The sequence below is a fragment of the Rhipicephalus microplus genome, chromosome X (assembly GCF_043290135.1).
Source record: "Rhipicephalus microplus isolate Deutch F79 chromosome X, USDA_Rmic, whole genome shotgun sequence".
Taxonomy (NCBI): domain Eukaryota; kingdom Metazoa; phylum Arthropoda; class Arachnida; order Ixodida; family Ixodidae; genus Rhipicephalus; species Rhipicephalus microplus.
In genome coordinates, this window is record NC_134710.1 from 279756280 (window position 1) to 279782836 (window position 26557).

Genomic DNA, 26557 nt, shown 5'->3' on the forward strand with positions numbered 1-26557 from the left:
TGGGCAGCGCGCAGTCGTTTTTTTTTTTTTAACTAGCATACGCTGTCTGCGTCGGCCTTGCGAGGTGAGAGAGGGGGAAGGGAGCGAAAGTTTTGCGGGTGTCTTCCTGGGCCGGCACGAGACGCGAGCATGCGCTCTGCACGAGAAGCCAGATGCGATCATGCACAGTAAAGGCCGTTTCTCAAGACAGAAAAAGTAGCGATTTTCAGGCTGGGGTGCTATGCAGGAAACCCTATGCAGGAAACCCCTTGATCTTGGAAAAGTACCGCCATCCACTGCACTCGCCTCCGCGCGCTGGACCTCCTTTCTCCCTCCTTGCCCCCCTTCGCGTTCTCCCGGTGTCCTACACTTTTTATGAACAATGATGGGTCTTCTTCGTGGTTACCCTTGAGGGCGCGTGGATGTTGCGCTTTGCTTGTGTTTTTATTTTACACCGACGCTCTGCGTTGCAAACGTAGCGCGCGCTTTATTTTCTGTACTTTGTGCGGGAGCTAAGGCGCCCTTAGGCGCATATGACTGCAACAACCACAGTGAAAATGGTTACGCACTTTTTATGATACCCCAAGGTAAACGCGATGGCTTGCACAAGCAGCAGTGGCTGCATAACGTCGGCCGAAAAAACTTCGTTCCGATGAAGAATGATGTACTTTGAGAGGTAAGGCGCCTTTCTTATTGCTCGTTGAAAGCATCACTGAATGCTGCATTTAAAATATTGTTTCAGCCTGCTCATCAACATACTTGTTTTTTTAGAGGCGAAGCTCCTTGCGCCGTGGGTCGTATGCCCCATGTCGTTGTAGTAGCCAATTGAATTGCATTGGATCTCAATAAAAACGGTGTCACAGCATATCCAAGGAGTGAATGATGATGAGTAGGACGAAGCTTCCGTCAGCCCGTCCATGCTTCCGTGCGTCCGTATGTGCATCCATCCGTCCTCCCATGCGTCCGTCCGTCCGCACGCTTCGCCCCACTGGTCATCATTCACCTCGTGGATATGCCGTGATAATTTTATCGGCTATTCGTGCGTTGATGCAAAGTGGAGTTGTCATCAATACGCTGAATTCCTTTGTTAGAAACAAGAAAGTTGAATCGTCTAACGTTTTTATACACAATAATGTCAGGGAAAGTTGCCTCAAGTGTACCTTGTTGCTTCAGACAGCCACTGCTAGAAATACCCTCCGTAAACATGATCGATCCTTGGCACCCATACTTGCTCGTAGTGAGGCTTGGAAATACACTTATTTTTCCAGAAGAGTTGATGAATGCAATTCCCTGCCTCATAAAATTTTTTCGGCAGACGATATTGCTGTGTTGCTTGAACGTTATCTGATTGGTGATTAGTGTGTTCAAATGTGTTATAAATTTTGTTGCTGTTTCACAGATATGTGAACTCTGTTAGCATATGGATTTTTTTTTTGCTGTTATGAATCACTTGACGTTTCTTATGCCCCTCCTGCCTGGACGTATATGCTTGTCTGCAGTATGTCTAAACAAATGAATAAAAGAAATAAAAATATTCAGCTCATACTTCGTCACCTCGCACGCACCTCGGCAATCGTCGAAAATGCACAACTGTAGTTTGCTTTCGCTGCGAACAATTACGTGGGATGACAGAGCTTATCGGTCGCTTTTTTTGTGACTATTAGGAATAATGTAAGAGAATGTTTGTTGGAGAAAACAAATGAGTGGATGAATAGAGATGACACTAGAGAGAGAGACAGAGAAAGAGAGGGAGAGATGAATAAAAGGAAGATACAGGGAGGTTAACCAGAAATAACTGATTTGCTACCCTGTACAGGGGCGGGGAAATAAGGGTCGGAAAGAGGATAGAGATAGAGACATATAAAATAAATTAGAAAAAAATTCACATGCACACACATTCAGGGCGTTCCAATCACAGTCATTTGGACAGGCCGTTTGAACGTCAGAAGCGCAGGAGTGCCTTCACAGCCTTCTTCTGCGACATAAAGTCCTTTCGGCAGCACAGGATTCTTTCTTCCGAAAGAGGCTGGTTGTCCAGTTCATCTAGTGCATTGCATAGTGACTGTCTAAGCGAGAAGTATAATGGGCATTCACATAGGATGTGCCAAGTTGTTTCGTCACTGCCAGAACGATCGCATGCAGCAGTGTCGGCTATTGCTATGCGGAACGCGTACGCAACGGTAAATGCGACACTCAACTATAATCTGCACAGCATAGTAGCGTCTCGTCGGCAAAGTTCCGGAGAAATTGGAAGACTGAGAGTTGGGTCTAAGGTAGATAATCGTGCATGGGTGAAATGAAACTCGTTCCATTGCGATGTGGTGCGCTTGCGAGCAAGCATGCGGAGTTTCTGTGGAGCTTCCGAAGAGCGTAATTCATATTTGATCGCTTTCAGCATAAGCAGAACGGGCAGCTCAATCGGCCCGTTCATTGCCAATTATTCCACAATGACTTGGAAGCCATTCAACGGCTATTTCATGTCTTTTCTTAATAAAGTGGTGAGTCTTTTCTGCAATCCCGAATACCAGTTGTTCGCACGGGCTGTGGCGTAAAGGTGATAAAAGGAATTGCAGTGCCGCCTTTGAGTCACTGAAAATTGCCCATTTTTGTGGCTGTTGGTCGCTTATGAATTGCAATGCGGCAAAAAGAGCTGTGAACTCCACTCCCGTTGATGTCGAAAGGTGGGATGTCTTGAATTGGCTTGTTGCGTCTCTTATTGGTATAACAAATTATGCCGTTGAACTCTTCTGTAAAACATAACCGTTAGTGTATAGTGTATACAGTCTTTATACGTCTCGTATAACAAGAGCAACTTTTATACGTCTCGTATAAGAAGACCAGAGCAAGCTGCCTAAGAGCAGGTGATGACATATCTGCTTTTTTTCTGGACGCCAGGTATAGTCAGCCTGATGTTAGCCTGAGTCAGGCCCCAAGGAGGAGTCGAAGGCCTGCGGCGGGTGTGAAGCATGTAGACAAAGAGTAGTGGTATGTGGTTACCGTTTGGAAAAATGGCGAACCTGGTCTGTCTGCTGGTAAAGAGGCCAGGTGGTGGCAGGGTGTCCAAGAATTATGCTTTATATATGTCCTGAGTGTCACAACGTCAATATGTGTCGTGATGAGATGATCACCGGTGATTGCTATAGTAGCCATCGTCGACGCACTACGAAGCAAGCCGATGCCCCGCCACGGTGTTCTAGTGGCTAAGGTACTCGGCTGCTGACCCGCAGGTCGCGGGATCAATTCCCGGCTGTGGCGGCTGCATTTCCGATGGAGGCGGAAATGTTGTAGGCCCGTGTACTCAGATTTGGGTGCACGTTAAAGAACCCCAGGTGGTCAAAATTTCCGGAGCCCTCCACTACGGCATCTCTCATAATCATATGGTGGTTTTGGGACGTTAAACCCCACAAATCAAATCAATACGAAGCAAGCCGAGGCAAACCCGGAGTGCCTGAGACTGAACACTCTGTAACGTTCGTAGACTTGTTTTGCTTGCATTGGTCAATGCCGGTAAGCTGTACCACAGGAAACCGAGAAAAGGTCCCTGTACAGCTGTATCATTGCACTGGTTGACATTTCCCAAGCCTTCCCTGCAAAGAACTTCAGTACATTACAGGTGTCTATTAACCGTTTCTTCATGTATGAAACGTGATCGCGCCATGTTAGACTCCTGTTGATTATGTCACCCAAAAACTTGTGCACTTGAGTATATGGTACAAGTGCGTATGTTACAAAACTTGTGCATATGGTACAAAACTTGTGCGTTTGGTACACTTCGACCACTGATGCTTATGGTGTACTTATTCACAGGCTTGTAAGAAGCTTTGCTCAGAAGAAATTTCCAAGCCTCGATTTTGGAGGTAATGTAATTTTTAAGTGGTAACTTTCTGAATTCTCGCTCGACACTGCAGGCATGTTACAGCCGATTCCCAAATCATCTGCGTACATTAATAGCCTGATTGTGCTTGGCAGATACTCAGTGAGAGCAATTAGCGTAAGATTGAACAGCACAGGGCTTAGTACGCTTAGCCATCATGGCGTCCCTGGGGGACGCCTTGATGGCTGTAATATGGAGAGGTTTGACGGTCTTCAGTTCCCACAAAGAAGGATCACATTGACAAAAAACTACGTATCCAGCGATACATCCGACCACCTACTTCTACATCTTCGAGAGCGGTGAGAACTGCCTAATGCGCAACGTTGCCATACGCCCGTTTTACGTCTTGGAACAAAGATGCACAGAGACGCTTACGGCCTTTCTCGTGTTGGACGTAAGTGACCCGGTCGACTACATTGTCAATTGATGATCGAGCTCGCTGAAATCCTGCCATGTCATCTGGGTAGATGTTGCACTCCAAAGACCACTCCAGGCGCCCCAAGATCACCCTCTCCGTAACTTTGCCGACACAACTGGCCAATGCAATCGGGCGATAGAATGATAGCTCCAACGGTGACTTGGCTGGGTCCAGAAGAAGGAACTAGGCGACTTGTCTTCCAGCTTGTGGGGAGCGTCCCACCTTGCCAGGATTTCTTGTACAATTCTAGGAGCGGGATTCTCACGCATTCACACAGATGACACAGGGCCCTATAAGAAATTCTATCGGGCCCTGGTGCCGACGTGCGTCCACACAGAGCTTGTGCTGCTCTGAGTTCAACGATGAAAAAAGGCATATTCATGCGGAAATTCAGTGTTTGTGGACAGTTGTTCGAGGGCAATAGGCTATTGGGCACTGTGAGTGGTCCAGATAATCTGGTACAGAAGTCTCCAACCACGTCAATGTTGTGTCTCTGTTCAGAAAGTGCGAGAACCCTGAATTGGCACTCGTTTCTATCAGGATATTTATTTTGCTATTTGTTTTTCATGAGGGGGAATTAACACGCAAAATGATGAAAGAGATGCGGTCCATTCAAAGAAATAAAAACATGCAGAGGCACAACGAAAAAAAAACTATAGCACAGTGATAGCGAGTGAGCCAGTTTCCAGGAGACCATGGCTGCAATCATTTTGGTCACGCCTGCATTAGCATGTCTTCTATTCCCCAATAAGAAACTATATTATCTTTTATACCAGTGTCAAATGGGTACTTCTGACCGGGATCAGTCAGTTCGGATAGGATTTTTCTGTCGCTATCGACGTGCAGATTATGATGACATTCCTGGTGCAGACTTTCTTCTTTAACAAGTAACCCAATTGCAAGTTTCTTAAAGAAACGTTAAAACGCAGTTTTAAATAATTGTTTTCCTATGTTTCTGTTATTGTGGTAGATGAGCCACTGTTGGCGACACTAAATCGTATATACATTGCTCAAAGGCCTTCTTCAGTTTGGAGACCACTCCGGAAAGCTACTTTCAAGCCGAGAAAATGAACACAGGGCTAAACGATCCACCATCCCCGAAGTCATTGCTATATGTGACGCTGTAAGTACCTGTGTCGTGTATTGGCGCACAAGCACGAAAAAAATACAAACACAGACGGACATGCCAAAAGCGTAACTACATAGGATGCAAACGTACAGCATGTTTTCATGCGGCAGAAAAACCTACGCATCGTAGAACACCCCATAAAAACTTTTATTTAATTATCATGCCACGCCCTAATGACCACGCCCTAATGACCTTTGCAAGAAACTAATTATTTTCTCTACGGTTGCCTCAGTGTTCTCAATTTTATAATCACCATTTAAAAATTGCAGCTCTAGTGTGGCGCGCAAGTTGCCGCAAATGAACCACCTGCGTTGAGTGTAGCAGCTTAGGCTAGTTGGTATGGCATGACGATAGTTATAGCGCGAGAACAAAACGATGACACAGAGACAAGAAGGAGACGAAGGACACGAGCGCTAACTTCCAACAGAGTTTATTGCGCAGAGCGCGAAAATATATAGAGGAGACAAGAACCATGTGACAAAAATCATATGGCACAAAGAGCGAAACATGAGTAAGAAAAAAACAAAAACAAAAAACAAAAAAGCACAGAAAAAGGCAAAAAAGTGTATAAGAAAATGAAACAGAAAAGTAAAGGTACTATACCTACTTGAGCGCACCAAAACCTTCGAGGAACGGTTTCTCTCTCCGAGAAGGAACCAAGGTGTATATATATATATATATATATATATATATATATATATATATATATATATATATATATATATATATATATATATATATATATTGCCACGTTCCATTTCACAAGTTTTTGTTATCGCTCCGAAACACCACACGATTCTCGGCGCAAACCGCGCCTGCAGGTTTCGAGAAGGTTCCGGACTGTAGAAGATCACTTAGATAAGATCACGCCCACTGTGCGAACGGTACAGATTGTTCTGGAACCTACGCCACCGCCAGCGATAACGCTAGAACATTCGACGGCAAGGGTATAAATGCCGACGCGCTTCGCCGCTTGTCAGTTGTTGATCGAAGGCCGACGCTGCGTTCGCCGCTATCAGTCCGAGACTGCTATCTGTGCAAGACTACTGCTGTAATTAGACTTTCTCTTTACCGGGCACAGGTTCGCCCAAATAAACAGTTAAATCCCAACACGAAGTTTTCTGTCTTTGGCCACGTCACGACCCCGTGACATCTGGTGGAGGTGCTGCTTCGTTCATGTACCGGACGCCCCCGTCAAGCCGTGAACCAAGCCCCCTTCGCGGAGAAGACACCGACGCTAACCAAGAGCAGCGAACGAGCCGCCGACAGCAAGGTCTCCCACCGGAGTACGGCCTGCTACAAGACAAGGTGCGGAAGACCAAGACCATGACCTCGACTGCAGCGACAATGACAACCGAAGCGTCCCAGCCCGCGATCGTCACTCATCAACCCAGGGAACCACCAACGTTCCATGGCTCATCGCTTCAAGACCCGGAAACCTGGCTAGAAACATACGACCATGTGGCCACCCTCCACCACTGGGACAACGAAGAAAAGCTCCGTCGTGTGTACTTCTACCTGGAAGACACCGCAAGGACCTGGCTAGAGAATCGGGAGTCCACGCTCCGAACGTGGGATGTCTTCTGCGGCGCATTTCTTCAAACGTTCGCAAGCGTCGCTCGCAAAGAGAGGGCCGCTGCTCTACTGGAGACCCGGGTTGAGCTACCAAACGAAAAGGTTGGAATTTTCACAGAGGAGATGACCCGTCTATTCCGTCACGCTGACCCAGACATGCCTGAGGAAAAGAAAGTTCGTTTCCTCATGCGAGGGGTCAAACAGGAGCTCTTCGCGGGACTAATGAGGAATCCATCGAACACCGTCCAAGAATTTGTATCCGAGGCGACCACCATCGAAAAAACGCTGTACATGCGCACCAGACAGTATAATCGTCGCCTGACTCCAGAATGCGCTGCTGCTCAAGCGAGTGACTCCGACGACCTGCGTGAAACGATCCGAGCGATCGTGCGGGAAGAGCTGCGCAAACTGTTGCCTTCGGCGCAGCCTCAAGTGGATTCGATCACGGACATTGTGCGAGAAGAAATCCGGCAATCGCTTCGAATTCCCGAAACACCGCCGCCCGAGCCAGAAACTATGAGCTACGCCGCTGCAGTACGCCACAACGCTCTTCCCCGTCCACGCCAAACGCCGCCCCGTCACACTTCCGTCGCCAGACGCCACCGCCGCCATCACCCCAACCGACGTTCTACCGTTCCCCAGCGGGCCAGCGCAGTGCACCGAGAAAAACGGACGTTTGGCGTGCACCTGACAACCGCCCGCTCTGCTACCACTGCGGCGAGGCCGGGCACACATACCGCCGTTGCCAGTACCGACAGATGGGACTGCGTGGCTTCGCCGTCAATTCGCCGCGTCCGCAGCCAGGAGATCGGCCACGTGACATCGCCGACTACCTGGCAGGAACTCAATGGACACCACGAAGTCCTTCCCGTTCGCCGTCGCCCAGCCGCCGCATGTCACCGCAGCCCCGGCAGTACTCTGGCCCAACGCGGGGCCGGTCTCCTAGCCCGTATCCGGGAAACTAAGGGCAGCAACCGATGGAGGTGCGGTTGCTGTGCGACGAACTACCGAAGATCCTCCAACGACGACGCCGACGCGACGGAGCTTTTTGAACACAACCCCAACCAGGAAAAGCCCTGAAGGCAAAAGCTCACTTACCGAAGGTCAGCGGACGACGCAACATGGAAGCAGCGGAACAAGCCGACGCAGCCGTGACCCGACGCCACGCCATAACTGTAATGCGAGACGGCGAACTAGCGACCTCGACGTTCTTATCGACGGCCACAGTGTGACTGCTCTCGTCGATACTGGAGCCGACTATTCTGTCATCAGTGGGTCGTTCGCCGCGAAGTCAAAGAAAGTTAGGACAGCTTGAAAAGGCCCTGAAATCCGCACAGCTGGAGGTCATCTCGTAACGCCTGCAGGAATCTGCACAGCGAGAGTCACCATTAACGGCCGTATTTATCCTACAGACTTCGTAGTCCTACAGCATTGCTCGAGAGATGTCATCCTTGGCATGGACTTCTTATGCCTCCATGCTGCTGTCGTCAACCGAAAAACAAGGTCGATAACGTTATCCACAGAAGAAGCACTACCGCCGCGCACGCCGTCAGGACACCATGCCTTGAATGTGCTGGAAGAACAAGTCACCATTCCGCCTTGCTCAAGCGTCATTATTTCATTCGGCGCTCCTAAATCACCTGACTGGGAAGGCGTCGTTGAAGGCAGTCAGCATCTGTTGGTCACCCGAAATATTTGCGTCGCAAGAGGAATCGCAGAGCTGCGGGCAGGCAAAGCAACGGTTATGCTCACGAATTTCAGCAATGAGTACAAACATGTGAACAAAGGAACAACGGTCGCATACATCGAAGAAATTGTCGAAGCCACCAGTGCTTTCGCCCTCGCCGATTCTGCGGAACCTGCTCAGAGGAACCAAGCCCCTCCCATAGCTTTCGACGTCAATCCCAGACTTCCGAACGATAAGCAAGAACAGCTCAAGGCCCTGCTCCTGCATTACGAAGATTGCTTTTCGTCGTCATCGAAAATTCGGCAGACCCCAATCACGAAACATCGAATCATAACCGAAGAAAATGCCAGACCACTCCGTCAGAGTCCGTACAGGGTTTCGACGCGAGAACGTGAGGCAATGAAGAGACAAGTTGATGAAATGCTGCGAGATGACATTATCCAGCCGTCCAAGAGTCCGTGGGCATCCCCCGTGGTGTTAGTGAAAAAAAAGGATGGGACCCTACGTTTCTGCGTCGATTATCGCCGCCTGAACAAAATCACAAGAAAGGACGTGTATCCTCTCCCATGAATAGACGACGCCCTCGATCGGCTCCATAACGCCAAGTACTTCTCGTCAATGGACCTCAAGACTGGCTATTGGCAAATCGAAGTCGACGAAAGAGACCGAGAGAAGACGGCGTTTATAACACCGGACGGCATCTTCGAGTTTAAGGTGATGCCCTTCGGCCTCTGCTCAGCGCCTGCAACTTTTCAACGGGTTATGGATACAGTACTGGCAGGATTGAAGTGACAGACTTGCCTTGTGTACTTGGACGACGTCGTCGTGTTTTCCTCAAGTTTCGATGAGCATCTTCAGCGCCTTGAAGCTGTACTTCAAGCCATCAAGACGTCCGGACTCACACTGAAGCCAGAAAAGTGCAGATTTGCGTATGAGGAGCTCTTGTTTCTTGGGCACGTTATCAGCAAGTCTGGAGTTCGTCCCGATCCATGGAAAACAGCCGCCATCGCCGATTTCTCGCCGCCCACTGACAAGAAGGCCGTGCGCCGATTTCTGGGCCTGTGCGCCTATTATAGGCGGTTCGTGAAAAACTTCGCCCGCATCGCCGATCCTCTCACTAAACTTACCAAGGCCGACTCGGAGTTCAAGTGGGAAACGCCACAGGAACACGCTTTCCAGGAGCTTAAACATCGCCTCCAGACGTCTCCGTTACTTGCCCATTTCGACAATTCGCCGAGACAGAAATACATACTGACGCAAGCAGCGTAGGTCTTGGCGCCGGTCTTGTGCAGAGGGCTGACGGATTGAAAGGGTTATTAGTTACGCCAGCCGATCGCTATCCAAAGCAGAAGCAAATTATTCCACAACAGAAAAGGAGTGCCTCGCCATCATCTGGGCTACGTCGAAATTTCGCCCCTACCTCTACGGCAGGCCCTTCAAAGTTGTGAGCGACCACCACGCCTTGTGTTGGCTAGCCACCTTGAAGGACCCTTCAGGTTGCCTCGCACGATGGAGCCTGAGATTTCAAGTATATGACATTACTGTCATTTACAAGTCCAGCAAAAAACACTCCGACGCTGACTGTCTCTCTCGTGCGCCTGTCGACCAACCGCTACCCGACGACTCGGATGACGACTACTTCTTGGAAACGATAACTACCGACAACTTCGCTGAACGATAGCGGGCCGACCCGGAACTTAAAGCCCTAATAGAATACCTCGAAGGCAGGACCACCGAAGTCCCGAAGGTATTCAAGCGCGCACTTGCGTCGTTCTTTCTACGAAACGGTCTTCTACAAAAGAAAAACTTTTCACCGCTTCGAGCTAAGTACCTCCTTGTGGTGCCTTCAGCTCTGCGACCAGAACTCCTGCAGGTCCTGCACGACGATCCGATGGCAGGGCACCTCGGTGTTTCCCGCACGCTCGCGAGGATACAAGAAAGGTACTACTGGCCATGTCTTACCACCGACGTCACTCGTTATGTGAGGACATGCCGGGACTGTCAGCGACGCAAGACACCACCGACAAGGCCAGCAGGACTTCTGCAGCCAATTGATTCACCTTGCCGACCTTTCCAGCAGATTGGTATGGACCTACTGGGGCCGTTCCCGACGTCGGCTTTCGGAAACAAGTGGATCGTGGTAGCTACCGACTACCTCACCCGCTACGCCGAGACAAAAGCCCTGCCAAAAGGCAGTGCATCCGAGGTAGCTAAGTTTTTCGTCGAAAATATCGTCCTACGTCACGGCGCCCCGGAGGTCCTTATCACCGACAGAGGAACGGCATTCACTGCCGACTTAAATCAAGCGATCTTGGCATACAGCCAAACAAACCACCACCGGACGACAGCGTACCACCCACAGACCAACGGCCTCACCGAGCGGCTTAACAAGACGATCGCCGACATGCTGTCAATGTACGCCGATGTCGAACACAAGACGTGGGACACCATTCTTCCGTATGTGACCTTCGCATACAACACGGCGGTGCAGGAGACGACGCAGATATCTCCATACAAATTGGTCTACGGAAGGAGCCCGGCAACGACGCTCGATGCCATGTTACCCAACGTCTCCGAGGAAGAAAACCTCGATGTGAGCGAGTACCTTCAACGCGCCGAAGAAGCCCGACAACTTGCGCGTCTTCGTATCAAGAATCAACAGACGACCGACAGCCACCGTTACAACCTTCGACGACGCTTCGTGGAATACCAGCCCGGTGAACGTGTTTGGGTGTGGACGCCGATACGCCGACGTGGACTAAGTGAAAAGCTTCTGCGACGGTACTTCGGACCGTACAAGGTGGTTCGACGTCTCGGCCCACTTGATTACGAGGTTGTCCCCGACGGCATCACGAACTCTCAACGACGCCGATCGCGACCTGAATTCGTCCATGTCGCGCGCCTCAAGCCGTTTCATGCACGTTAACAAACTGAAACAGTGTTTTTTTCTATTATTGTTGTATTGTAATTTATTCATTGTACTTTCTTGCATTATTATTGTACCTTCATCTTTAGTTAAAGCATCGGGACGATGCCTTTTTTCAGAGGGGGGCAATGCCACGTTCCATTTCACAAGTTTTTGTTATCGTTCCGAAACACCACACGATTCTCGGCGCAAACCGCGCCTGCAGGTTTCGAGAAGGTTCCGGACTGTAGTAGATCATTTCGATAAGATCACGCCCACTGTGCGAACGGTACAGATTGTTCTGGAACCTACGCCACCGCCAGCGATAACGCTAGAACATTTGACGGTAAGGGTATAAATGCCGACGCGCTTCGCCGCTTGTCAGTTGTTGATCGAAGGCCGACGCTGCGTTCGCCGCTATCAGTCCGAGACTGCTATCTGTGCAAGACTGCTGCTTTAATTAGACTTTCCCTTTACCGGGTACAGGTTCGCCCAATTAAACAGTTAAATTCCAACACGAAGTTTTCTGTCTTTGGCCACGACACGACCCCGTGACAATATATATATATATATATATATATATATATATTGTAGCGAAGCCTCCGAACTATGAAATGGGTCGAACTCTTGCGTACCTTCTAGTGGGGCTACCCAACAAGGACGCCGCTCGCGCTGAGAGCCCGTGCTTTGCTGTGACTGTCGCCATTGCATGTTCTCGCTCGTTGCCGGCTAATAAACGCCTTAACAATTTGGTGGAGAGTGCTGCGATCCCTGTCTATGCCTTTGGAGCTACGATCACGTACCCTGCCATCTACTATGTACCAAGACGCTTCTCAGCAAACGCCTCCTCCAATGCCACCCCCTTGTCCCGGTGTCCCCAGAATCCGCGATCCACCCATCTTCACTGGCGCTGATGGCACTGACGTGGAGGACTGGCTCGCCATTTACGACCGCGTGAGCGTCCCCAACAAATGGGACGAGGACGGCAAGCTGACAAACTTGGTGTTTTACCTTGCCGGTGTCGCCAGTTTGTGGTACAACAACCACGCGTCCGATTTTGCCACCTGGTCCGATTTCAAGACCGCAATCGTCAACGTCTTCGGCCGCCCTGCTGTTCGCAAGCTGCAAGCCGAGCAGCGCTTGCGTGAACGGGCTCAGGAGGCTGGTGAGTCATTCACCAGCTATATTGAAGATGTCCTGGACCTATGCAACAAATCCAATCACACCATGTCCGAGTCTGACAAGATCCGAAACATCATGAAAGGCATCGACGATGATGCCTTCACGATGCTGCTCGCCAAAAACCCCGGCACGGTGGCTGAGGTCATCACACTGTGCCAGAGCTACGAGGAGCTCCGCCGGCAGCGTTCGATGACCCGACGCTCCCCACCACGAGCTGCAACGCTTGCTGGCTTGGAGGCCAGTTGTGACCAAGTGGCGTTGATGGCAGAACTGAAGTCCTTTATCCGTGAGGAAATCGCGCGTCAGTTCTCCCTCCTGCCCTTGTCCCACCAACCTGCTGTTCAACAATCGGCTACTACCCTTCTCCCTCCCATCCGCCGAGCGATTGAACAAGAAATAGCGGAGGTAATGCCTGCTTACCACCCCCAACAGCCTCCGGCTCCTGCGTCCCTGAGTTACGCGCAAGTGGTCGCCAGGCCACCCCAAGTCGTTCAAGCACCCGCCCCTCTGACCTACGCTGAAGCTGCTGCACGACCTCCGTCCGTTGCAGCGGGTATTCCCGCTACGTATGTTGACGTAACCCCTCAGCCTCAGCTTCAGTCCACCATGCAGCCACCGTTCCGTCCATCAGCCCTTGCGACATGGGTGAGACCTACCCCGGTGAACAGATGGCGCACACCCGACAACCGGCCCATCTGCTTTGCCTGCGGTTACGCCGGTCACGTGGCCCGTTATTGCCATCGCGTACAGCCGGCTCCAATTTCTTCACCGGTTGCTGGCCAACTCAGCCGTCCTTATCGCGAAGAACCGCCGTCTATGCCACCTCGATCTCGCCCAGGTCCATCTCGAAGATCACCGTCTCCACGACGCCGTTCCCTGTCTCCCATGCGGCCAAGTGCGGCATCTCATGAGCGGGAAAACTAGTCGTCGCAGTCCCTGAGGCAAGGACTGCGACGCTATCGCAATGTGAAAGCCCTCAGAGCAGCCCCTCGAATGTCATTGACGTGCTTGTGGACGGTGTTTGTGCATCGGCTCTTATTGACACTGGAGCTGCCGTATCAGTTATGGACGAAAAACTCTGCCGCTTACTTCGAAAAGTGACGACGCCACTTTCTGGGTTATCCCTTCGTACTGCGAGTTTGCACCGGATTCATCCTACAGCAGGGTGCACAGCTCGCGTTGTCATCCAGGACGTTCTGTATGTCGCCCAGTTCATCGTCATTCAGGCATGCTCTCATGACGTCATCCTGGGATGGCACTTTCTCTCCCGCCATGACGCCGTCATCCATTGTGCCGCTGCCGAAATTGAGCTCTCACCCTTCTCGCATTTGACGCCAGAAGACAGTCCCCCGACACTGAGCAAGATTCTAACGAGAGACGATACAACAGTGCCTCCAAACTCGACGACGGCTGTGTCTGTCTACTGCGCTGGTCTCTCCGACACCATTGGACTTGTTTCGCCATCTGACCGCGCTTGCAGCAGGAAAGGGTTGCTAGTACCTTTCGCGACCGTGCAGGTCAACCAGGGCAACACTGCTATTTTTGTAACTAACCCGTTCCCGTACGCTGTTACCTTGCTTCGAGGGGAATGTCTCGGCAGAGTGGAACCAGTCGACGACGCACAAGTCCTGGACGTACCCGATGACACGCGCGCTCCCAGGTCGTGTACCATCAATGCTGTTTCCACTTCTGATTCGTCGTCTGCTGATGTATTTGGCCCCTCCATCGCTGACAACCTTACGGCCGCACAGCGTTCCCAACTTCTGGACCTGTTACAAGAATATCGTTCTTCTTTCGATGTCGGGCGAAGTTCTCTCGGTCGCACGTCCGTTGTTACGCATCGCATCGACACTGGTGCCCATCCACCTTTACGGCAACGTCCATATCGCGTGTCGCCTGCTGAACGTCGAGTAATTAATGATCAGGTTGACGATATGCTCCGACGCGACGTTATTCGGCCCTCCGACAGTCCATGGGCGTCTCCTGTTGTTCTCGTTGCGAAGAAAGACGGTTCTGTGCGGTTCTGTGTAGACTACAGACGGCTCAATAAGATCACTCGCAAGGATGTTTATCCACTGCCACGCATCGATGACGCGATTGACAGCCTTCATGGAGCCGATTTTTTTTCTTCTCTCGATCTGCGCTCGGGGTACTGGCAAGTACCCATGGCTGACGACGCTCGACCAAAGACCGCCTTCGTCACGCCAGACGGCTTGTACGAGTTTAACGTCATGCCGTTTGGTCTATGTAATGCACCTGCGACCTTTGAGCGCATGATGGACACCATTCTGCGCAACTTGAAATGGTACACGTGCTTGTGTTACCTCGACGATGTCATTGTCTTTGCTCCGGATTTCTCCACGCATCTCCAACGTCTGAAAGAAGTTTTCGCACGTGTGAGCAATGCCGGCTTACAACTAAATCTGAAAAAGTTCCGCTTTGCAGCACGGCAACTCACCATACTGGGGTACGTCGTGTCCAAAGACGGCATTCTTCCTGATCCTGCCAAGCTTCAGGCCGTGGCCGAATTCCCCAAACCTGCATCTGTCAAAGAACTGCGTAGTTTCGTGGGCCTGTGCTCATACTTTCGACGCTTCATACGAAATTTCGCCACGATCATATCACCGCTGACGAAGCTCCTTGGAAGCAACGGGCCCTTCAATTCGTGGTCATCCGAGTGCGACGACGCGTTCGCGAAGCTCCGCCATTTGTTGACGTCGCCTCCCATTCTACGCCACTACGACCCTACAGCCCCAACGGAGGTGCACACGGACGCCAGCGAGGTAGGCCTCGGCGCTGTCCTGGCGCAGCGAAAACCCGGATTCCCTGAATATGTCGTAGCATATGCAAGCCGTACGCTCACGAGAGCCGAGAAAAACTACACCGTCACGGAGAAAGAGTGCCTGGCGATCGTCTGGGCTCTTACAAAGTTTCGACCTTATTTGTATGGTCGCCCATTCGATGTCGTCACCGACCATCATGCACTATGCTGGCTTTCATCATTGAAGGATCCCTCAGGCCGTCTCGCCCGTTGGGCTCTTCGCTTACAAAACTACGATATCCGCGTGCTGTACCGCAACGGACGCCAGCATGCTGACGCCGACGCCCTCTCGCGCTCCCCTCTGCCTGAAGGTGATGTGCTCTGCTCAGTATCCTCGGCTGCTGTTTCTGCCATTGATGTTGACATCATCGCTACCGAACAGCGAAAGGATAATTGGATCGGCCCGCTCATCGACATGCTCTCTGATCCATCCGCAACGCCATCCACGCGTGCATTGCGTCGTCAAGCTCGCCATTTCGCCATTCGTGACGGCCTTCTACACCGACGCAATTACGACGCCGACGGCCGGCAGTGGTTACTTGTGATACCCCGCAGTCTGCGGTCAGAGATATGTGAATCATTCCATTCTGATCCGCAATGCGCGCACTCTGGGGTATTCAAAACCTACCATCGCATTCGACAACGCTACTTCTGGCGCGGGATGTACCGCTATGTGCAGCAGTTCGTTCGCTCTTGCCTCACTTGCCAACGCCGTAAACCGTCAGCCCACATGTCGCACGCCAGTCTACAACCGTTACCTTGCCCTGACCGTCCCTTTGGGCGCGTAGGTATCGATTTGTATGGACCACTTCCTCTGACGTCGGCTGGTAACCGCTGGGCCATCGTTGCCGTTGACCATTTAACGCGATACGCCGAAACCGCCGCTCTCCCTGCGGCTGCTGCGCGCGATGTTGCGTCCTTCCTGCTGCATCGATTTATACTGCGCCACGGACCACCCCAAGAGCTTCTCAGCGATCGAGGCCGTGTCTTCTTGTCGGAAGTCGTCGAAGCCATTCTGACGGAGTGCCATTCTGTCCACCGCAAAACTACTGCTTACCACCCACAGACGAATGGCCTCACCGAACGCTTTAACCGCACCCTCGGCGACATGCTTTCTATGTACGTCGCTGCCAACCACACTAATTGGGATAATATACTGCCCTTCGTCACCTACGCCTACAACACCGCCCCTCAGAGCACGACTGGTTTTTCACCTTTCTACTTGCTGTACGGAAGGCACCCGTCGCACACCATGGACACGATACTCCCGTACACGCCGGATCCATCTGAGTGTACACCTATTTCCGAGACAGCCAGGCTTGCTGAAGAGTGTCGCGAGCTTGCCAAGACTTTTACGACGCAAGATCAAAAGCGGCAGAAGAGTATCCGTGATGGCTCCACCACTTCTGAGCCCATGTTCCTTCCTGGTGCGCTTGTATGACTCTCGACCCCGACCTCTGCCGCTGGCCCCTCTTCCAAACTACGTCCTAAATACGAAGGCCCCTACCGTGTCATCGAGCGCACCTCACCCGTCAACTATCTGATCGAACCCGTTGAAATATCTTCGGACATGCGCCGCCGTGGGCGAGACATCGTCAACGTGGAGCGCCTGAAGGCTTATTATGACCCGCTAATAATAACAAGCTGTTAGGTCGCCAGGCGGCTCCCTCTTCGACCCCGGGGTAATTGTAGCGAAGCCTCCGAACTATGAAATGGGTCGAACTCTTGCGTACCTTCTAGTGGGGCTACCCAACAAGGACGCCGCTCGCGCTGAGAGCCCGTGCTTTGCTGTGACTGTCGCCATTGCATATTCTCGCTCGTTGCCGGCTAATAAACGCCTTAACAATATATATATCTACCATGTACAGCGGGTGCTCCTCAGAGCTCGACGCTTGAGCCCGTCACGACGAGCGTGCTTTAAAGTTCGTTGTGCCACGCCACTCCATGCGTCGATGTGCTCACTTGTCTCCACATGGCGTAATGAAATGCGTATAGATGTTATAGCGTATAGTGGCTCCATCGCACACGCGCTTTCGGGAGCTCTCTATACCTTTTGTGCTACCACCGAAAGTTTTCGTAGAAGTTACAGTAGTTGCGCGAACGTCTCTGCGATCGCGGCCATGACTGCGTTTACGAAAGGAGCGTGCTGCTCACCATAGAGGAAGCAGCTCACACGCGAAGGAGTGAAAATTGTGGTGGTTGTTCACGATCGCCCAGGTGTATACTTATGCGCTCGTTTCGTGCGTCTTTCTTTCTGGTAGAGCAGCGTGCTTGTAGTGTCGAGCCATGGTCAAATTAGATGGGTCGCGAAACCTGGAAGAAAAAGTGTTGAAAACACATTGCCGCAGGCATTGAGGCCTGCTGATGAATGAAGCGCGGCTAGGTAAGGTGGGGCCAAAAACCAAAACTAAGAACTCAATAGATATTCTTTTACAATAGTCGTAATTTTATATATGTCGTAGAGTAGCAGACAAGAGCAAGCTATCGCTCAGGCCAACCTCTCTGCCTTTCTGTAAATAAACTTATCTCTCTCGCTCTCTCTCTTTATATATGTGATATTTAACTATAAATTTACGTTACGGTTTCTTTGACGCCTAAATAAATGGTTAATTGGCTCATATTTTGGTCGAGTGCCATAAATGGAGGAGAAGGGGGGGTCTCGCTAGGCAATCAGCTACAAGAGATTGTGTTTAGTTCGGCGCAACTTCGCATCACTCACTTCTACATGGTGGTTTCATGCGTACCTTCCGTAGTTTATTTATTTGCTCATGTGCTGTTTACTGGCGTGACATTTCAGAGCTGAACTAGCTCACAGAGTGAGTAGATGTCTTATGACTGCCGACTGCCTTAGCTGAAGCACGGCTGGCATGCCCTTGTCTTTGGTGACGGTGAATGCGACGCGCTAAGCAATGAGACGCTGCACTTGACGGTTTCCTAAGCGATATTCTCAAGGCTGCTTTCTCGATGTAGTGGCGTAGTGGCGGTAGTGGTTTCTCACGATCGGGCAACGTGAGGTTTCGAGCTGTTATGCGTGGTGCTCATGAACAGTTGTGTCACAATTTCATCCGCGAAGTTATCAGTGTATATTGCAAGTACACCATTTGGCTAATAAAACAACTTCACTCCCTCTATCTTTATTGTTGGACTTTCCTTTCCCTCACGCACGGAATTAGCGAGTGATGAGGCGCTACAAAATCACGTATTCCTAACGGCATGTAACAGTTCAGCAATTCGGAAAATTTTCAGTTTCGCCCGATGTAGAGCAAGTGCGCGACTACGCTACCGGTTCTGATTGTGACGTCATACTTTCTTTTTTATTTTTGGGTATCTGTTACTTGTTACCTCTATACATACATGGCGACAGCGGCAACAAGCCGCCAACAACTGGATACGTGGGTTTCTATGAAACGAGCTTATATACCTTGGTCGAGCTGTGACAGTTGTTTGTCGACGCTTGTCCTGTGTGTGCCCTTTCGTGCGTGCTCTCTGCTTGAGGTGTGCGCTGCTTCGAGCTGCTCACCGTTCTTCGCGTCACTGCAGCATTCATTCCTTCGCCCTTGAAGCCCAACATTGCACAATTAATGCTCAACTTTGCCTCTGCGAGGACACGTCTCATTGTCGGGTTTACCGATTCCTGAAATGAGAGATCAACCACGTTTTCTTTTTGTCTCTCATACGTTACTGAGCGTTGCCCTATATAATGTAAATTGACTGACATAAATTGGCCTAAAGGGTTAATGACAAAGCTATAGTTCCTCAGGTCTATAATGTCTGCGTTGCAGCCGCCGAATATTGTATAAAGGGTTTGCACTTGTTGGTGTTTTAAATTGTTCTCTCACAAATGGGATTGATATTGGTATGTTGTTCAACCTTTTTTTTTTGTGTGTGTCTTACATATGTTTCGACTGTACCATACGTTATATACCCAAGCGTGGCCCCGTTAAAATCTAGCCGTGAGAATAGACACCATAGACGGACAAGCCTCATCCTTTGCCTTTAAAAAAATGGGTAGCAGTGCACTGATATCCGAGAGCTTCCACAATGTCTATTCGTTTACAACAGCTATAGCAACGTTCGACGGATATGCCCCCCTGCTGACGCTTAGTGGCAAATATCCATCCCGACGACTAACGCCCAGGTTTATGACTTGACCATTGCCGTGGTTGAAATCGCTATCATATACCTGGACATCGCCCATCATTAAAACATTGCCTAAATGAGCACATAATAACCACTGGCACTCTATATGCACTCCTTGAAAGCGTTGTTAATTGATGACAGAAATAACCGGGTGTGCGCTTCGGGTCACCTATGCCAATGCTCATGCTTACATTACCGCACAGAGCTTCAACAACATGGGTTGAAAAGTTTTTGTAGTTTGGGCCGTGAGAACGCGAAGGCGTTGGACGTCCCGACTGTCGCCTCTGTTTCGCCCTATCGAGGAACGAAATTTACCCGTGTAAATTATTGCATTTCTGCAGCGTTTATTGCAGCAGTTTTATTAGTTGGTGCTACCGCACTCGAAGCAGTAGGCGACGGAGATGCATCGTTGGTGCATGTGGAAGCTGTAATACTCAGATGAGCCATCACACGCTAACACGATGCAAAAGGCGAAGTAGGAACTGCGTATATCCTCGATGCCACCGCGGGCAGCATTCTTCGCAGGAATCGAGACGCCTAACTGCGCCTTTGCCGATCTCGTTAGTGTCATGACACAGTACTTCTCTTCAATGCTCACCGATCGCGACACCACATCACAAAGCAAGGGCACAGTGCAGGAAAGATTGTAAGAGAGATTTCAGGCGCGTTTCCGGAGTCTCGTACGTGTCCGACGTCGGAGGTGCAATTCGTGAAATGCCCGCCATTTATTCTCGCGGATCCTGAGGTCATGGGTTCGACACCCATAGGTGGAAGTTTTTCTTCAAGTTGTTTTTCTGTCACTGGTTATTAGGCATTTTACTTCCGTCAAATCCATCACGAAAATACATCATTGAAGTCTTGGTAAAACCCGGCCTAAAACACTTTCATGTGAAAAAGTGGCAAAATTTGCGCTAAGTCTCCAAATGCTTCAAAGGCATCCTCCTCCTCCTCCTCCTCCTCATCATCATCATCATCACAAGCCTGACTAAGCCCACTGCAACAAAAAGGCCTCTCCCATGATCCGCCAATCAGCCCGGACTTGTGCTTTCCGTTATACCCGCAAACTTTGTAATATCATCGGCCCACCTACTCTCTGTCTCCTCTTCATGCGTTTGCCTTCTCCAGGAATCGAGTCAGTTAGCCTAAATGACCACCGGTTATCCTTGCTACTTGTCCAGTCGATGTCCATTTCTTCTTTTTGATTTCAGCTATGATATCCTTAAGCCCGGTTTGGTCCCTGACCTACTCTGTTCTCTTCTTGTCTCTTAAAGTTACACCTATCGTTTTACTGTCCATCGCTCGCTGCGTCGTCCTGAATTTAAGCTGAACCCTCTTTGTAAGCCTCCAGCTTTCTAGACCGTAGGTAAGCACTGGCAAGATGCAGCTGTTATATATATCTTCTTCTTGAGGGATAGCGGAAATATACCAGTCATGATTTGAGAGTGCTTGCCAAATGTGCTCCACCCCATTCTTATTCTTCTAGTTACTTCAATCTTGTAGTTCAGCTCCACGGTTATTACCCGGCCTAAGTCCACATATTCCTTAAAGACTTCCAGCACCTCTCCACGTACCACAAATTCTACCTTCTGCCGAGATTGTTGCACAGTACTTTGGTTTTGTACATATTAATTTTCAGACCTACGTTTCTGATTTCTGTGTCCAGTTCAGTGATCATGAACTGTAAAATCATGCGTTGAACTGTAAAAGGCAGCAAATCTGGTCACTTCTCAAGGTTTAAGTTTTTTTCTCGGTTTCGATAGGCCTCCCTATATGTATATAGTTTAGCACTGTCAGCACAGGCGTATTCAATTTATTGCTCAGAAACTCTTGATAAAACCGGTTATCCGCTAAGCTGTACTCTGCAGGACTCTGCCCTAAAAGTTCTCGACCACACGAAGTCGGCTGGCACAGATTCGCGGTGCTCTGGCCTGTATTCTCTTCGCCAAGTGGTGTACCCTGGCTCATCCACTTGCCGGCGACGCTTGGCGGCTGCCTTTTTGGCTCTACGTCTCCGAGCGACGTCTAAGCGGTGGCGACGAGTCAGTGAGTCCGTGTGCAGTGTCGAGGCAGATGGACGGAGCTTGGCAGAGGCTGCGGGTGAAGCACAGCTGGCCTGGTTTCCATGGCGATGCTAGGTGAGAAGACAGCTAGGCGAGATTTTCGATCGATGAGCACCATTTTAAAAATAGCTTAAACAGTTTCACTGTTTTAAAAAAAAGGCTATTATGGAATCAGCGGGTTAAAAAGGTAAGAAACAATGTAAGCAAGTACAAGCCATCAGGCAATTTATAGGCGGTCTATAATAGTGAGAATGGAACTGCATAAAATTTGACGAGACGCCTCCACTTATAAGAACATGGTGGTTCAAGCACCCTGTTCATCATGAGAGATGGTCTGTCGATAGTGTTAAGAAATTCAATCCCTGAGACGAACCCTCTGATGTTCATATTGATGCCATCACGTAAAAATAACTTCACTGATGCGTAGAAATCATCCCAGTAATTTATGAAGTAGTAAATACATTGAACAGGACTTATATGTTGTTGCTTATACCTACATTCAGAGGCACTGCTCTTCAAGATCACATTTATACCCAAATGCTGTTTTTGCCACAGTGAGTCGATTCGATTATTTTGGTATGTGAGGGTGGTCCAGAGGTCATGTTTTCTTAGGCATGACTTCTGGACCGTAGATGCAGCATGACAGTATCACATACATTGTTCAATGTTCTTTTTATGAAACCTTTCCCTCTTAAAACATGAAACTTTCCTCAAGTAGAATGAGCCATTTAAAAAACCATAAAAGAGTCAGCACCCTCATCTTTCTTTCATTCCTCCTCTCGTGTGCAACGCTGTTTGTTCTTGTCCTACTAATCTAACAGCCAGCCCAATGAGGTGCTATCCATAAAAATAACTTAATTTTTTTTTTTTTGGGGGGGGGGGGGGTTATCACCCCTGTAAAGTTGTTTGCGCCTCGCGGCGCACGTGTCTCGCGCATAGGGCGCATTTCGGGTTCACGATTACCGAGCTCTACGTGGCGTTGTGCTCACGAACGTTTATCACCACCACCATCATCAACAGTAATTACACGTATTCCTTTAACTCGATAGCTTTGTCCCTCGTAGAATCTTATCGTTATCTTGGTGTCACAATAAACAAAAAATTGACATGGTCCGATCATATCACCAAATTAGCAGCCGACACTACTAAATCACTTGGTTACATCAGACGTTCCCTTTCCTTGTGTCCCTCATCCACGCGAAAACTGGCTTACGAAACATTTATACGAAGTAAGCTTGAATATGCCTCAGCTATTTGGAGCCCTCATCAAGCATATCTCATTAACACTTTAGAATCTATACAGCACCGTGCGGCCAGATTCATTTCTTCTAGGTACAGCCGTGATGAAAGCATCAGTGCCATAAAGTCATCATTGGGACTCGAGTCATTGTCGTTCCGTCGGAAGATTGCAGGGCTGTGCTTGTTCCATAGGCTTTACTATAACTTCCCACATCTTCACGGTAAACTCCTTATCCCGCCAAGCCGTACATCTCGTCGCCTTTTTAACTCGTGCAGCGTCCAGCGTCCGCACGGTTCTACGTCTTCTTTTACTCAATCTTTTTTGCCAACAGCCATTGCAGAATGGAACACTTGCCAGACTGTGTTGTCGTTGAGCGCAACCCTATTGCGTTTAAGCAGTTGCTCACTGATCATCTTACGCTGTAAAATTCTTTTACACTGTTCTTTCTTTTCGCCTTTATATGCCCGATTCTAATTGTAAAATTTTTTGTGCTTTTAAATAAGTCTGCATTTCTATGTGTTATGTTTCAGTATTGTGATCCGATATGTTTTGTAACTCTTTATGTAACCTCCCCCCCCCCTTATGTAATACCCCGAGAGGGGCCTTTAAGGGAAAAATAAATGATGATGATGATGATTATGGTTGTTAGAACGGTAGAGCTGGCGATGACGCCTGGCGGAAAGCCTTGGTGGTGGCAGAGGAGAGAGAAGCGGTTCTCTTTTGCGTGTGGTGGTCGGAGCGAGCGGTGGTTTCTCGTGGTGGGCCCGTGAGGACGGCGCCGCATGTCTTTGCTCGTGGGCCCTCGGGTGAGTCAAGCGTTGGCAACGCACCCTTTAGTGTGTTCTTGTGTTTGTCATGTTGTTGAGTGTTGTGCAACATTGTATAAGGTTATTTAGCATGCTGATCACAATTGATGTCATACTAATTCGGCTGACTATATAGTCCTTCTAAAAGTAGTTAAATAGATGTGTGTTGTTTTGGTTCGTTTCGACCATGTCCACTGTGTCCGTGCACTCCAAGAACGTGGCGCTCTCTATTTAGAGACCCCACAAATTAGGGCTGCTCCATCCCCTCAGTTTCATCCTAAAGAACAAATGACTGACTCCCAGTACGGCTGTGGTGTACGAAGCTGTGATTTCGCATGCGTGTGCGCGCAGAGTAGAACGCAGGATCTCCAGCGAAAATTGTTGCTGACAGGCTGTTAGTTCAAACACAGAATAAAGGACACCTGCAATTACCCTTTGCTTTGTTTAATACAGAAATATCCGACTGGTCCGGCACCCGTGGAGACCAGCTGAATACCGCGGCCGGTAGCCCGAGAGCTATAGAATCCCATTTCGCCGGGCTCATGTCCAGCATCGGCAGGGCTGCAGTTTCCACGCAAGAAAGCCGCGAAGCCTTCTCTGCAGGGCCGTGACAGCATGCGACATGCCTTGTTCACCAGTGACTCGAGAAACAGAACCGAGGCCCTCATGTGGTCGCACAGTGCCGCTGCAAAGTGTCATAGTGTGACAGGATGTAAAAGCGGGCTTGTTCGCATACATCGTGAAACTTGTGGCGCACAAAAAAGACACGGACAAAGCCCAGCCTCCTCGTCCCTTTCTTTATTCGTGTCTTTTTCGTGCAACACTAGTGTTACGATGTCACAGTAAGTAGGATGACAGTAGAGAAATCGTCTTAGTGGCTAATTTTCACATTGTAAACTAATAAATAAGACACAATTAAGCCAACAAAGGCTCAGGGGACATTATTTCGAGGTTTCTTATACTTATTGTGCTACTTCTCACCTAAATTAAAAGAACGGTAGATGAGAAATCACCTTTCCTGTTGGTGGGATCCGAACCAACAACCTCCAAATTACTTGTCCGATGTACTACCATGCATGTGAGATAAAATGAAGAATGCTCAGAGTCAACTTTTTCTGGGGTATTTATGTGTCTATGGAGTATCAGCCAGCGCCATTCCTAGCCCAGGCGGCGAGGAGTGGCGCTTTTAAGTGGCGTGACGAGCATTAGCAACGTCCCGCATTATTGGCAAAAGTCATCTCTTACGAATAATTATATAAGTAGCGAGTTTTTCGTAAATGAGGATTCACATCTTGTGTCACGAGATTGACTGGAGTAAGAAAGGTAGCGTGCAGCTGCCACCAAGATGATCTCAGCGCATGGCGATGGAAACGCGGTACTCGGAGCGCGTAACCGCTGATGTTGAGGGTGGTGGCGTTTGCGACAAATGATAACTCCATCCGGTATGCGGCAGTTCTGTCTGTGGTTTTTCGTAGCGCCGGTGGAGTTCGGCTTACCATAGTAAAAAAAAAGAAGGCTCTTGTTCTGCGCCGTGCGACGCGGCTGGAGCTGGCTAGAGGGTTTTACAAAGGATTGCAGAGCTCCGCAAGTGCCAACCACATTCAGAACGACTGTTTACCGGATGCAGCCACCAAGTGTAAGGAATGCACTCGCCCTTGCCATCACCCTACCGCAAGCAGCTGTATGCTCCAAGTATCGTGTTTCGGTCACCAAGCGCAATACACATACGTCGACTGTAGAAGAGGGAAAAATGCATGGAAGGAATATTGAGCGAAGAATTTGAAAAGTTTAACAAATTAAGAGGGCAATGAAGTAGAGCGATGCACCCTGAAGGAACACACTTACCTACTTAGGTGCAGTCACCATGTGTCACGATCTTAATAAATAAATATAGAAATAAACAAATGTAAACAAATTTTGGGGTACGCAAAAGAGACGTGCCGTAGCGGAAACTTTGTATTGGCATTGGCTTTTGGTGGTTACTGAACGTACCCCTATGCAGCAAATTCCAGCATCTCTCCGCTCCTCCAGAAAAATGGTTGCCGCCACTGCGTTCGAAGTTGTCACATTCACTAAGCTACCCGCCATATTCGCTCATTCACTCGTAGTATCCACGAAGCAAAGCGGCGATCTCAAGTGTAGCGCTTTCAGTGCTATGACCATGAGGAGTCAGCATCCAGATAATTGATTTCAGTGGCTGTAAAAGTTAAATTTCGTGAAATGTCCCATTTAGGTATCCTGAAGCCCAAAATTGAAAAAAAAAAATTACCAGTTTCAGGTTGTTTACAAAAATATATTACTTGTAATAATAATAATAATAATAATAATAATAATAATAATACTAATAATAATAATAATAATAATAATATATTATTATTATTATTATTATTATTATTATAAATTATTATTATTATTATTATTATTATTATTATTATTATTATTATTATTATTATTATTATTATTATTATTATTATTATTATTATTATTATTATTATCGGAGTGTGCGTACCAAAAGCGATGCATCGTTTCATGACACCCGATGCGACTCGACAAGTAAACTGCATAGCGCTGAACTTGACACTGCAGAAGTGACAAGCATCAGAAATAACACACCATCGTTTGTATTCTCTCGACGCATTTTTACGACTTCGGCAGCTAGCGGGTCTTTTAAGGAGGATACGGTAATATGTCATCTGCGTCTAGTTGGGGCACTCGCTAATACCTACACAACTAAGATTGAG

The 26557-nt window shown here is 49.1% G+C and overlaps 1 protein-coding gene and 1 long non-coding RNA gene across 5 annotated transcripts in view; one reads left to right on the forward strand and one right to left on the reverse strand.

Annotated features, from left to right (window-relative positions):
- Positions 1 to 376: 376 nt before the first annotated feature.
- LOC142776139 (uncharacterized) lies at positions 377 to 24939 on the forward strand. Its single transcript, XR_012887339.1, has 4 exons — positions 377 to 655; positions 21576 to 21845; positions 23660 to 23816; positions 24270 to 24939. It is a non-coding gene; the product is annotated as an uncharacterized LOC142776139 (long non-coding RNA).
- LOC119168311 (endothelial lipase) overlaps positions 24230 to 26557 on the reverse strand; it is a 75939-nt gene continuing 73611 nt past the window's right edge. For 3 of the 4 annotated variants that reach the window (XM_075879230.1, XM_075879232.1, XM_075879231.1), the window contains one exon: positions 24230 to 24501. In XM_075879230.1, the coding sequence (XP_075735345.1) occupies positions 24245 to 24501 (257 nt within the window). In that variant the 3' untranslated portion in view covers positions 24230 to 24244. The remainder of the gene's footprint in view (positions 24502 to 26557) is intronic. The other variant, XM_075879233.1, reaches the window with a different exon arrangement.